The 14349-nt window shown below is 58.4% G+C and overlaps 1 protein-coding gene across 4 annotated transcripts in view; it reads left to right on the top strand.

Annotated features, from left to right (window-relative positions):
* Positions 1-14349, top strand: part of CDH23 (cadherin related 23) — an 86801-nt gene that overhangs the window by 65844 nt on the left and 6608 nt on the right. For 3 of the 4 annotated variants that reach the window (XM_013004237.3, XM_045291229.1, XM_045291230.1), the window contains exons 17-26: positions 3297-3755; positions 7190-7306; positions 8335-8559; positions 9057-9226; positions 9414-9551; positions 10344-10463; positions 11435-11612; positions 11758-11969; positions 13672-13863; positions 14059-14172. In XM_013004237.3, the coding sequence (XP_012859691.3) occupies positions 3297-3755; positions 7190-7306; positions 8335-8559; positions 9057-9226; positions 9414-9551; positions 10344-10463; positions 11435-11612; positions 11758-11969; positions 13672-13863; positions 14059-14172 (1925 nt within the window). The remainder of the gene's footprint in view (positions 1-3296; positions 3756-7189; positions 7307-8334; positions 8560-9056; positions 9227-9413; positions 9552-10343; positions 10464-11434; positions 11613-11757; positions 11970-13671; positions 13864-14058; positions 14173-14349) is intronic. The other variant, XM_045291231.1, reaches the window with a different exon arrangement.

Raw genomic sequence — 14349 nt, forward strand, 5'->3', positions numbered from 1 at the left:
CCCATGGTTGCAGCCACTGCGTCACTCTGTCACCCTGAGGGGCTTCTCCTTTGCCCCGGCCTGCTGCTTTGCCCAGCATGATCTGTCTCCTGACCACATGTCCAAATCGCATGAGGTGACGTCTCATCAGGCTCTGACTGCACTTCCCCCAAGGCAGGCTCATTAGCTGTGCTGGCCGCCCGTGAGAGCGCCGGGTTTCCTCGCCAACGCTGGGATCCAGAGGCATCGGTTCTTCTTGTCTTTCTGCCCTTCATTGTCCAACTCGCACTTGCCTTTGAGGCAAACGGGTGAAGCACGCTTTTGTCTGCAACGCGACATCTCTGTTCTGTCATTCTGAAGGGCTCCTGCGCAGTAGATTGCTTTGCTCTTCTGGCAGCCCGGGTACTGTCCGTAGTCACCAGCACCACATTCCAGAGGCATCGCTGCTGCTTCAGTCTTCCTTAGTCCACGCCCAACTTCCACGTGTGCATATGAGGCCGTGGAGAATACCGCGGCCTGGGTCAGGCGCACCTTAGTCCTCAAACTAGCGTCCTGGCTCGCCAACACTGTAAGGAGGTCTTGTGCAGCAGATTGACCCGGTACAATGCGTCCTTTGATCTCTTGTCAGCTGGCTTCCTGGGCTTTGATTGTCGATCCAAGCAAGACAAAAGCAAGACAAGCAAGACAACTCCAGTATTTCCTCCATTGATCATGATGTTACCTGCTGGTCCAGTGATGAAAACTTTGGCTCTTCCTTACAGTGAGTCGTCACCCACACTGAAGGCTGCGCTCCTTGACTTCATCAGCCAGGGCTTCAAGTCCTCCTCACTTTCAGCGAGCAAGGTGGTGTCATCTGCACACCGCAGGTTGTCAGTAGGCCTTCCTCCAGTCCTGTGTGTGTCAGGGTTGTATCTTCTCGCCATACTTATTTAACCCATATGCTGAGCAAACCATCCGAGAGGCTGGGCCAGGTGAGGGAGAACGCAGTCTCTGGACTGGGGGAGCAGCCATGCTGCAGCCTGTGAAAGAGAATGTCACAAATGGGACTTTGGATACTTGGGGGCTGTGCAAACACTTGTGCCCACTGTGTAGAAGGCTCCCCACGGAGCTGCTGTGCGGCCCTCAGTGTGGCAGCTCCCGCCAGGGACCTCTTGGTTGATGGCTCCACTGGATCTCCCCAGCTGTTGCCCTGCTGAGCCAGCAAAGTCCAGCTCACAGTGAGAGCCTGCCCATGGAGGGCATGATGAAGGCCAAGAGGGCTGAAGACACCGGAGCCAGGGCTGGGAGGGCACCTGCTTCCCCATGGACACCCACGGGACCATGCCAGACAACCCGTGGGGACTGCAGAGGACTTCTTTAAGTGGTTACAAGCAGAGGTGGCACTTTTCGGACTACGATGCACCTGACCCAACAAGCCGTGTGTGTCAGGCTGGGTTGTCGAGAGAAACAAAAGCAGAGACACTCAGACGGGTCTAAGAAAAACTGTACGTCGAGAAGTCATCTCATAGCAAGAAGGCATCCCAGCCAGACCGACTCAAGGCCATCAGTCCAAGGCGAGCCGGCCAGGGCCCTCTCTAGACTCACGGCGCTGCAGCTGATGGCGCAGAAAGGTGAAGCAGGAAGCAGGGATCACAGGCCCCGAGGTCGGTGGAAACATGGCAGGAAGCTGGCGGCTCTCAAGGCCAGTGGCCTGGTTCTGCCACCGGAGATACACAGAGTCCCAGAAAGGATGATGGTGAAGGGCAAGAGAGAGAGAGAAGCTCCCAGCTTCTCCCTTGCAAGAAGACCACACACCCCTCCGTCCCCCGAGGAGGCATCCTCGGGCTGAGACCTGATGGCCAGGCTGCATTCCACCCCCACAGCTCCACACAAAGCCAGGTTGACATAAAACCCAACTGCCACACCATGTTGTTTTCCGTCGCGTTCGTTACCTGGCTCTGAAAGCCGGGACATAAATGGAGCAGAATGGATGCGTTTGAATGACAGTGTGGGCCAAGACTCTGGAAAGCTCTAGTGCAGACTGTCGGGAAAGCACACAGGTCTGTCTGTCTCGGAAGAATCACAGCGGGGATGCTCCTCAGAAGTGAGGACTGTGAGACTTCACCACACACGTTGGACACACCGCGCGGGGACAGTCCTTGGAGAAGGCCAGCACCCTGGTAAAGTGGAAGACGCATGGAGAGCAGTGGGTTAACCCAGTGGGTGCCACAATGAGGTCATAGCACCAACTGTGAGGGGTGCAGAATAGGGCAGCGTTTCGTTCTGCTGGCCTCCGGGTCACTGCTGTGCGATGGCACCACCCTGAGGGCATCTAACGACAACACAGACCCACCAAGCCGAGGGAGCCCACGGGGACGGGGTGGGGGCTAGGCCTCCACCACTGCAGACTAAGTGGCTTCTGGGCAGCCGGGCAGAAGGGGGACACTGACCTCAAACAAAGGTCCCGGCACTCAGATACCTGGTGCCCCCGCCCACAGACACGTTTGCTTGGATGTTGCCCACACAGCCCTGTTCACTCACTCACTGCCATCGAGACAATGCCGACTCACAGGGACCCCACTAGGACAGAGTGGGGGTGCCCCTGTGGGTCCCCAAGACGTGACTCTTTACGGGAGTCGAAAGCTGCCACTCTTCCTCCCACACAAGTGCAGCTGGTGATTCTGATCTCCTGACCGTGCAGTTGGCGGCCCGCTCCTTCCCCTGCTCTGCCTCGGGGCTCCTGTGTATAATAGACTCAGAGGACGTAGAGATCTAAACCTCTATTCATAATATACAGCGATGTTGCTTTAGAAGTTACTTTAAAGGTTGTTTTGGTTGTTTGCCTGGAGGAGCCAGACGAGGTGACCGGTGGGGTCTCTAGCACGCTGACATGAGCACAGTCCTGCAGGGCAGGCTCAGATAGGAAGACAGCCTGTTACAGAAATCATCACTTCTCTTCAGCACATAGGCGGGGATCTGTGGGCTAAGCGTCTCTTGGGGCACCAGCCATGTTGGAGTGCGGAAAGAGACCGTTTGAAAGAAGCAGGGATTTGCTGAACTTTCACAATCATTTTCTGGTTTATTAGATTGCTTGTATCTTGAATTGCTTGTCTGTTTCAGGTTTAGGATTCCTAAAGGATTTTCTTTTTTTAGATCCTGAATGCTCTGGGAATTAGTTGCTGGGTGCCAGTCTCATATAATTTCTGAACCCAGTGTTTTAAGTGACCTTGGAGAGAATGCATTTGGTGAAGGGTCCAGGAGCATCGGGGGAAGAGGGGGAACAGAGGGAGTGGGGGCATGGTGGCATGCTCAGTGCCTTCCAATCCCCACCCCCCTAGGGTTCTCAGTCCTCCAAGTCACAGCCACGGATGAGGACAGTGGCCTCAATGGGGAGCTGATCTACCGAATAGAAGCAGGGGCTCAGGACCGCTTCCATATCCACCCGGCCACCGGGGTCATCCGAGTGGGCAATGTCACCATCGACAGGGAGGAGCAAGAATCCTACAGGCTAACAGTGGTGGCCACCGACCGGGGCACGGCCCCTCTCTCGGGCACGGCCATCATCACCATCCTCATCGATGACATCAATGACTCCCGCCCCGAGTTCCTCAACCCCATCCAGACGGTGAGCGTGCTGGAGTCGGCTGAGCCAGGCACCGTCATTGCCAACGTCACCGCCATCGACCGTGACCTCAACCCCAAGCTGGAGTACCACATCATTGGCATTGTCGCCAAGGATGACACCGACCGCCTGGTCCCGGACCAGGAGGACGCCTTTGCTGTGAATATCAACACAGGTACAAGGGCTGGCTGCCCCCTGCCCTCAGCCCTGGTTCCCTGGTTACTCCTTGCTACTCCCTGGTTACTCCCTGCCCTCCAAGGTACCTTGCTCTCTGCTTTCTTTTCTTCCCAGCCTTCTTTCTGGCTTTCTCCCTCTGCTTCTCCCCTCCCACCGATGGTTACTCTCTGCCCCCTTATTGACACCCAGCCTTCCCTCTCTCTTCCCATCACCCTTGCTCTTCCTTCTCTGCTTCTTCCTCTCTCTCGGGCCCTGACCAGCGTCTTCTCTCCGCGCTGGCCCTCTTCCGCCACCAGGATTGTAAGGCAGTGCCCGTACCACTGCAGTCTTGCCAGCATTAAATAGGACACGTTGGTGGGGATTGGCACTGCAGGAGAGAGTGGTAGCTGATTTGAATAACTAGCTACCTTGAGTACTTTCCTCATTTGCATGCTGCCCTTTTAAATCCCCACAAGGCACAGCTGCACCGCAAGGATGTTCTTACCCCCTCGTGCAGCAGAGAGCTGGTGACTTCTCCTTCACAATTTACACAACTGATCTCATGAGGGTTTGAGGACGGCTTTCCTTTTGTCTTCAGTGGTTTTGCTCCTCTGGAGAAGATTCTGGAAGGGACATGGGACCTTCCAGGAAGACTTCTCGGGAGGCCCAGGAATGAAAGAAAACCTAACACAGCTATGAAAAAAATTACTTAAAATCCTTGGTGATTAGAGGAATGCATAAGAAATGACCTACCGGTGTTCCGTCTGTAATTAGTAGACAAGAGCATGCTAGACACAGCAGGGACTGCCCTCCATGACCACGCCACCATCTGGACAGCGGCAGTGTAGCAAAAAGTGCACCCATGCGCTACGTACGTATGGCCCAGCAGCCCCGGAGTTTATGCCCCAGAGAACATCTCAGGCCAGCAGCGAGGCGCCACCGGGGTGCTCGCTGCAATGTTATTGGCAGTGGTGAGTTGGAGAGCACCCTCGTCTGAGGATCCTGGTGAGCACAATGGTGTGGGTGCAGCAAACGACAGCCAGAGAAAACCGGTCAGATGTGCATGGCGCAACATGGGTGGACCCTCTGTGGTGGGCACCTCCTGAAAGGAGTGAGAAACCGCGTGAGATACACACTATCATACTATTTCTGTAAACATGACATGGATACACACACACACACACACACACACACTTTGTAGGAATGCGTTCAGATGGGAAATACTTCAATGCATGGCAGTCGTTTTAGGAAGGGCGAAGAGAAAGGGTCGATGCATTCATCAGACCACAAAAGCACCCATGATCAGTGTGCAATCAGCCAAGGGGGGGTGTGTGTGACTCACCCCCTTGGTGCCTAAGACCCGGGGTGGGGGGGGAACCTCCCAGCATGGTGGTTGATGGCTGCTTGCAAGCCCATTCTGCCTCACAGCAGCCTGTGTGCAACAGAGGAAACACTGCCTGGTCCTGCCACTGTGCTCACAATTGTTACATTTGAACCCGTTTCCGAGTCGCCCCGCCAATACATTTCATCAAAGGCCTTTCTATTTTCACTGACCCCCTGCTTCCCCAACGGGCGTCCTTCTTCAGGGGCTGGTCTCCCAGATAGCATGTACGCGGGCAAAATCTCACCGTCCTCACTTCCAAGGAGTGTCGACCCGCCCTTCTCGGTTATTCGGCTGGCAGGTAGTCCGTGGTAGATTCAGTATCCTTCACCAACACCACAATTCAGAGGCATCCAATCTTCTCTTGCCCTCCTTATTCACTGTCCGACTTTTTGCACTTGGCATATGAGACCATTAAAAATATCGTGGCTTGGGTCCGGCACCCCTTAGGAAGTCCAGTTAAAAAAAAAAAGCAAACCAAACGTACAGCCACCGAGTCAATTCTGACTCATAGCGACCGTACAGGAGAGCGTGGACCTGCCCCCGTGGGTTTCCAACTCTGGGTAGAAAGCCTCACCCTTCTCCCAGAAGGAGCGACATCCCTGGGTTGGGCTTGTTCAGAACCTTGGAGAGCTGCTCCGCTCGCTAGAGACTTGTTGCTCCACCTCCACTGTGCTCTTTCCTCCTCTCCCCCTTTAACTGACTCGCTTTCCTCTATTTTTCTTCCCAGTGTTTTCTCTGCTCCCTCTTCCTCGCTCTCTCCTTCCCCCCTCCCTTTCCTTTCGTGCTAGAGCCTCAGCCCCATGTGTCCTCTGACTGAGCCCCACTTGCTCCCTGCGCTCCCTTCCCCTCTGCCTCTCCCCCACAGCCCCCTGCTCTCACCTCTTCCTCTCACACCTCCTTCCCTGGCCTCCTTCCCCAAGACCCCCCCCCCCCATCCCCACTGCTCCCTGAACTAACTGGTGTTAACCTCTTCTCTCTTCTCCTGGCTGGCAGGCCCGCAGGTTTGAGCTCTGTTTCTCTGTCACTTCCCACCTCATCTCCTCTCTGCTTCACCCCATTGCCTCCCTCCATGCCCCCCACCACCACCCCTTCCGTCCTGTGGGGCCCGGGCCAGGTCGGGGCCCAGCCTTTGCAGACTGAATGCAGCTGCCCTCTCCCCATCCTCGCTCCCCCGCCTGGGGGACAGGGAGCGAGAGTAGGAAGAGGAGGAGGAGGAGGAGGCCCAGGGTAAGTGACCACTCTGTGGATGGGGACCTCGGAAGACAGAAGCCCAGCAGGAAGGGGGGGGGGCGGTTCTGCCAAGAGGAAGGGAATCCCAGAAGCCCCTGCCCATGGAAGGGAGCTGCTGAGGGAAAGGGTGTGTTGCTCTAGGAGGGGGTCACTATGAGGAGCGACAGGCAGGAAAAGGGGTTCCAGCACAGCCTGTGGGAGGTCAGCCTAATGAGGTCTGTCCACTCCGAGCCCCGAGCTTTGGGAGGGTCCCTTTCTGCTTCTGCATGGAGCAGGCTGGGGCTCTGGGTGGCAACAGGCAAGAGAGAAAGAAGCAAGCCCTTGCTAGCACAAACTGCTCTTGACCAAGACCAAGGGGTCCGCCGCCTGGGACTCCCGGCCTGCCCCTGGCTGCCCCCATGCCTCTCAGCTCCCCCAGACCTCCTTGAGTTCTGGAGCCCACCAACCACACACATTTTTGAACCCAGTAATTCATGCCAGAGTTCACTGTGTGCCAGGTGCCCGTGCAGTCACCTCACGAATGCAAGCTCACAAACGTTTTCCGAATCCACCACACAGCCCTACGGATGCCATAATCACGCCCATGCTACAAATGAGGAACGAGGTTGAATGACCTGCCCAAGGCCGCCTGCGCTCCAGTGTTGAGCCTGGGGCAGTGATGGGCCCCAGCTTACAGGCGGCTGGGAGGCCATCCAGTCCAAGCTGAGACCAGCACGTCCCAGGGCCCACAAGGGCCCTTGTTCTCTAGGGGGGTGGGAGGCATGGCCAGGAGCACCCCCCACCAGGCCCAGCCTTTAAGAGACTCCCCTCAGGCTGAACCTGAGCTGGCCGGTCAACAGGGTCTGTAATGGTGAAGTCCCCACTGAACCGGGAGCTGGTTGCCACCTACGAGGTCACTGTCTCCGTGATTGACAATGCCAGCGACCTTCCGGAGCGAGCCGTCAGTGTGCCCAATGGTAAGCTTCCCCTGCAGGCATGTGCCCTTGGGTCCTGAGAGCCAACGGGCAGAGGGTGGGTCAGAAACAGATCTGGAGGTGGGAGTGGGGGGGGTATCCCACACAGGTGCCCGGGCTGCCGGTAGGCCACACTAGGTCCACGGGGTGGGACGTGGGCAGCGGCCAGCGAGTCTCAGTGGGGCTGGTGGAGCTGAGCACCCAATTGTTCGGTGAGCTCACTGGGTGAATCTGGAAGCCCGGAATTGGCTCAGCAGTGGAAAAGGGGGGACTTGGTGGAGCCAAATGGGGGGTTAAAAGAGGCTGAGCCAGCACAAGGAAGAAGAGGCCGAGTGAGAGCGTCCGTAAAGACCCGCAGCCTCGGAAGCCCTCTGCAGGCTCCCTAGCAGCGGGCCGATTTTAGTTTGGGCTCAACAGAGGCTTAGGCTGTCATCAGTGAGCAGAGGCAGGAAGCTCGGAAGCTACAAGAGGTGCAGAGACATCACAGCCACAGCAGGGGGAGGAGGGGCTGCGTCAGCCCCAGGGTAGTGAGGAGAGGGGCACGGCGAGGCCCTCTGCAGGGACAGGTCACCCTGCCTGCACCCTGCGGCACCAGCTGGGATGGGGGTGGGACTTGGGAGAGTCAGCCGGACACAATGGCTTTTTATGGTCCCAGCCCAGAGACCCGGAGGACACCTCCTCTATGTCCCAAGCACAAAAGAGCCAAGGGCTGAGGCTGGCTGTGTAGAGGGGAGCTTTCACAGGAGGGGTCTCCATGACCATCCAGGCCCACCTCCCAGAACAGGTCAGGAACCTCAGGCCCAGTGAGGGTCAGGGCCTTCACCGAGGTTGGTTGGTCAGTCAGTAGGACCCAGGCCCCTTCCCTTATGGAGGCGTGTGTGACCGGAAGCAGAGGACCACAGTCTGAGGGGGATGTCAAGTGCCAGGGAGTCCCTGCAGGGCTGTGAGGTGTGCCACCTGCTCCCGGCGTGGCTGAGGCTCTGCAGCGCCTGAGCCAGCCCCACCAGAGCCCCTGCGTACCTTCACCCCAGCCAGGCTGACGGTCAGCATCCTGGACGTCAATGACAACACGCCCCAGTTCAAGCCCTTCGGGATCACCCACTACACAGAGCGGGTCTTGGAGGGGGCCACCCCGGGCACCACACTCATTGCCGTGGCCGCCGTGGACCCTGACAAAGGCCTGAATGGGCTCATCACCTACAGCCTGCTTGACATCACGCCCCCGGGCTCCGTGCAGCTGGAAGACCCCTCCTCCGGTAGGTTGGAATCCACCAGAGGAGGGCTGCCTGCTGCGCATCCTCCACTTGGCTCCCCCCGCCCCCCAACCCCCGTCCCTTCAGGAGCCCAATTCAGATCCAAGATGGCCAGTCTCACTCACCCCCAGATGCCCACCCGAGAGGAGAGGACCGTATGCCCGCTCCTGGGTGGATGGAAAGCCCTGAGGTCTGCTGGGAGCCTGGGATACTACCCCTGACCCCATCCACCAACCCCAGCTCTCCTGATTAGTAGCAGTGAGGGGTCACCTAGCAGAGGAGGTTCACCCAACTGGCTTGTGGAAAGGTCCCCAAGTAAGGAGAACCACTGGACACTGGTCCCCCTCGGCTCTCTGGCCCGCCACTGTACAGAGCCGTCTAGCTGCCCTTCTTCAAGAGGCCACACGTGGCCCTTGGAGCTCTAGATCCTTCTCTGCAGAGGGCAGGGAGCTCCCATGAGTAGGGAGTGGCTGGGCTGCCAGCGGGTGCCTCTGTCTCAGGGAAGGTCATTGCCAACCGCACGGTGGACTATGAGGAGGTGCACTGGTTCAACTTCACCGTGAGGGCTTCTGACAACGGGTCGCCTCCCCGGGCAGCTGAGATCCCGGTCTTCCTGGAGATTGTAGACATCAATGACAACAACCCCATCTTCGACCATCCCTCCTACCAGGTGAGGGACCAGGCCATCCGGGTTAAGCCCACCCTGCCCAGTTCTAAGACCTCTGGGAATGACCAACCAGCCCCTGGGCCCTCTGCATCGGGCCTGAGAGATCCGGAGACAAGGCAGCAACGCTGGGACTGACCTTGACCTACTCTCTCTCCCCACCCCCACCCACCCCACCCACCCCCGGCTCCAGGAAGCCATCTTTGAGGATGTGCCTGTGGGCACCGTCATTCTCACAGTCTCCGCCACCGATGCCGACTCGGGCAACTTTGCACTCATCGAGTACAGTCTCGGGGACGGCGAGGGCAAGTTTGCCATCAACCCCACCACGGTAAGGGGGCACAGCCAGGGGAGGGCAGGGAGGGTTCAGGGTCAAAGGAGACACCACCCAAGGTCATTGCATCCAACGCCCTGTTTCTGGTCCTGCCGCCTCGGAGGGTTTTAGGCAGCAGAGCCTGTTCCCAGAGCCCCAGACAGGCCCAGGAAGGAGCAAGAGTCATTTGAAACTAGCCCTCGTCGGGCACAAAGACTTGAGTGTCCCCGTCCAGGCTGAAGGGCTTGACTCAGGCTTGGCTTTCCAGGTCAGCTGTTGAGACTGTCACAGGCCACCTCTGGCAAGAGGTGGGCATGTGCTGGAGCATCTGCTGTGTGCAAGGCGGGCATCCAGTGCCAGCGGGGTTGCGAGAGGCACCCCCAAGCTGCTGTGAGGTCCAGTCTTGTAGCGGAAGAGATGAGGGAGGATATCAAAGGTCAACTAGGTGGCTCAACGCTATCAATTTTCAGAGGAGAGGGCTCAACCTGTGGCCCGGGGGTGGTTGGTCAGACAGTACACGCCCCCTCCCACTGGTCTGCCCTCACACTCTTGCTCCGCCCTATGGCCTGGCACTAGGAGCGAGGACCATGTAGGGTGGGCCTTGGTCTGGAGGTCAGTGCCAGGCAAGGCTGTCATGGCTTGTGGGGGCCAGGAGAGCCACTGGCATGGGAGCTCTTGGGGGACAGGGGTTCTCATCTCTCTGTTGACACGGACTCCCCAGCGCCTAGAGCAGGGCCCGATACATAGGAGACGCCCAGCAACTCTCTGAATAAAGGGCCTGAAGCCACCCCCCCACCCCACCCCCATTAGGGTGACATCTATGTACTGTCCTCACTGGACCGGGAGAAGAAGGACCACTACATCCTGACCGCCTTGGCCAAAGACAACCCTGGGGATGCAGCCAGCAACCGTCGAGAAAACTCGGTGCAGGTGAGGGGCCTGGGTCCGCTGGCCCCGGCCAGGGACACTAGGGATTGGGCTGGTAGAGGCAGCGAGCCAGGCTTTGAGGAAGGGCTGCTGCATCGTGGAAGCACAGCCCCCCAGACCCCTCAGAGGCAGAGAGGCCGGAAGGAGGAGGCAGGGGGTTAGCTGAATGCACTCCCATGGCTGTGGCGGAAGAAGACGGGCTTCTCCGAGACTGACAATCTCTGGTGCCAAACTCCTGCTAAGGCAGCTAAGCCCGCCCTAGTGCCACTCAGATCCAGCTGGTGTCTCCTCCGTGTCACCGTGCAGGAAGCAGAGTCCACTCGCTCCCCACTTCTATCAGAACCCCAAGCCTTGAGGATTCGCGTTCTCTTTATCCCCACCCCCACCCCCCAACCTTGTCCCTTCTCCAGTCTGTCACCCCCGCACCCCACCCCCATAGCCGCCTCTCACGTCCTGGAGGAGGGGAGGAGGGAGGAGCTGACTCAGCAGAGATCAGTTCTCCTCAGCAGGGAGCGTGAACCAGCCGGGGCCACCCAGTAGGACCAGGGTTATTTGAGTCTTGTCCCTGTCACAAACGAGGGCCTTCGAAAAGCCCTGGATGTGGACTGGAAAGACTAAGGTCCCACCGGCTGAGGACGCTGCATTTGTCACTTAAGTTCCCTCGGCCTCAGCTGCCGGTTCTGCAAGGGGGCCATCGGTGCTTCCTGGTGGCACAGTGGTTACACGCTGGGAGGCTAACTGCAAGGGTGACCACTAGAAACCACCAGGCACACCTCGGGAGAAACACGGGGGCTTTCTACTCCCATGGAATTACAGTCTTGCACGCTCACAGGGCCAGTTCGACCCTGTCTTACAGGGTCGCTGTGCATCTTGGCTTGATGGCAGTAAGTTCGGCTGGGTTTAGGAGGGAAGAGCAAGAGGATAGAGTAAGAAGGGGCAGCCTCTGGGGACAGCTCTCTCTCCTCTCCGCCCAGGTGGTGATCCAGGTGCTGGATGTCAATGACTGCCGGCCCCAGTTCTCCAGGCCCCAGTTCAGCACCAGCGTGTACGAGAACGAGCCCGCAGGGACCTCCGTCATCACCATGCTGGCCACCGACCAGGATGAGGGCTCTAACGCAGAATTGGCCTACTCGCTGGAAGGCCCTGGTGCCGGTACGTAGCTGGTCTTGGACCCCCAGGATGGCCTTTGGGGCTGGGCAGGGGCAGACTGCCATGCATGCTTGCTGCCCAGGCCAGGAAGAGAAGGGGTGAGCTGAGTAGCCAGCGCCATGCCCTTCCTCTCTTGCCCACCTGCCAGAGGCCTTCCACGTGGAAACGGACTCAGGCCTGGTGACCACCAAGCGACCACTGCAGTCCTACGAGAGGTTCAACCTGACGGTGGTGGCCACAGATGGTGGCGTGCCCCCTCTCTGGGGCACCACCATGCTCCTGGTGGAGGTCATCGACGTCAATGACAACCGCCCCGTCTTTGTACGCCCACCAAACGGCACCATCCTACACATTAGAGAGGTACGGCCGCCACCAGGGCCCCAGGCCTGGGCCGCTTTCCAATGTCCAACCCCCTTCTTCGTCCTTCAGGCATGGCCCTGGGGGAGTGGCAGGGCCCTCCTTAGTGAAGGTGGGGAAACAGAGGCCAAAGAAGAGACCAGACATGCCTGGTACCACGCACGGCAAGCCTGGACAGTCGCTAAGAGCGTGGGCATGCCTCTAAAAGATGTGGTTGGAGTCCAGCTTGCCAGCCCAATGAATGGCCTTGAGCCAATGACGTCTCTCAGTCTGTTTTTCCATCCGCCAAACAGGAATGCTATTAATAGGAGATGCCCTGGCCCTTGTCCCCAGGTGTCTGCCAAGGACGGTCTCAACAGTCACCACTTCCCCCAAACTTGTCTCAAACTCAACACACAAGCCCTGTCTGTCTGTCTGTTGTGCTGATGACAGCATGCAGACAGCCTGGGGGCGGGCGCATCAGAATAAGAAACAGGAAGTGGCCAGGGATGGAGCCTCTCCAATTCTTCCTCCAGTCTCTGGTCTAAACGACCAGTTAAGACGGGGGGCACACTCTCCTGCTCTTCCCTTCTTTTGCCCCAAATGCTCCTTGGTGGTGCAGTGGGGTGTCTCCACTCGTTCGTGCCCCCACCCCCAGACTGCTGCAGCTCTCCGCATCAGAGAACGTCAGCCCTAAATCGCCTTGTCATGCTCTGCCCCCCTGTGAGGTCCCATGAGAGGCATTCTCCCAGCTGAGCTCCAGGAGATGCAGTGCGTCCCCTGGCATCTCTGCAGCCCCTGGGTGGCCCTCTTTGCGTTGCCAGCCAGGGAGCTCCAACCGGAGTGATCCTGCAAGGACTTCAAGCGTACCCTTCGCCTCCCACCGCTCAGCCTCCAGCTCCCTGATAACTCCACACCCCTCTTTTTCCCCCTTTCCCTGGGGTTTGTACCATGTTTATTCTTCCTATAACTGGTACTTTCTTAGAAGCTATTTCAAACCATTTTTGTGTGAAATGAGACAGGATATAACGTAATGATCATCTAGCTCTTTTCCACTCCAAAGGCGGCCACACTCACTAAGTTATTGCCCTGGATGTCACCCAAACAGCCAGAATTTGTTAAGTGGTTATCTGTGCGGCGTCATACTTTCTACGAATTAGATGTCACCGATTGTTAGGACCAATGAGATACACCATGAAACCAGGCCAAGCTGATAGTTCAACTAAAGACAAGAAACTGGTCTTCTCTCTCTCTCTTTCTGGCCCCCTGCCAGATTGGTTTCGATATGATTTCTGTACATCTTAGACCTATGGGATTTCAGGAGATGAGACTCAGAGGTGAAGTGGCCTGTCCAGGTCACATGGTGAATTAGGGACAGACCAGAACCCACGCATGTCATCTCAGCCACACTTGGGATACTGGGTGTCCCTGTGCCTGGGGTAGCAGAGAGGGCAGCCTCAGCATGCACTAAGGTTGGGGGCACAGGGGAATGGCCCAGGGAAGGTGGTCCCCTAGAAGCATGCTGAGGCCCCCCATGCACTGTCAGGGGGCCTGCGTCTTGGGGGAGGGGAAGCTGGCAGCTGCTCAGCCAACAAGAGCCCAGGCAAGGCGCCCGCAGGTCCTGAGCCCGCTGGCTGGGTGACTAGGCCTTTCTGCTAAGGGAGAAAGGGCAGGTGGCCACGGGGGCCCCGGCGCCTCGCGCGCCATCCTGTCTCCGTCCCCGCAGGAGATTCCGCTGCGCTCCAACGTGTACGAGGTCTTCGCCACTGACGAGGATGAAGGCCTCAACGGGGCGGTGCGCTACAGCTTCCTGAAGACGGCGGGCAACCGCGACTGGGAGTTCTTCACCATCGACCCCGTCAGCGGCCTCATCCAGACGGCCCGGCGCCTGGACCGCGAGCAGCAGGCCGTGTACAGCGTAAGGGACGGTCCTGGTGTGGGGGCGGGGCTTCCTCTCGGGGGGCGGGGCTCTACTTCCCCATAGCAGGGGTCTGAACCCCGGTGACTGCTCCCCCCACCCCGAGGGACCAAGGCAACAGGCTCTTCCTCCAACCCCCCAGTCCCCCACCCCATCATGTCTCACCCTTCCCCCCTGCCTGCACTCCACCCTCAGCTCATCCTGGTGGCCAGCGACTTGGGCCAGCCGGTGCCCTACGAGACCATGCAGCCGCTGCAGGTGGCCCTGGAGGACATCGACGACAACGAGCCCCTCTTCGTGAGGCCCCCAGTAAGCTGTTTCCTCCCCGCAGTGGCCCCCTACGCACCTCTCTGCACACGCGTACCCTGCCCACATGTCATAGGGGAGCAAAGGGTTTTCTCGAGAGCGGCTACTAGTTCTAGACGCAGGGGAGCAGACAGGTCCTGGATTCTGAGAACAGGCTTTCATGTACTTGCATGCAAACAA

This window comes from Echinops telfairi, unplaced genomic scaffold (assembly GCF_000313985.2).
Source record: "Echinops telfairi isolate 266 unplaced genomic scaffold, ASM31398v2 ScPeMD7_70;HRSCAF=299, whole genome shotgun sequence".
NCBI lineage: Eukaryota > Metazoa > Chordata > Mammalia > Afrosoricida > Tenrecidae > Echinops > Echinops telfairi.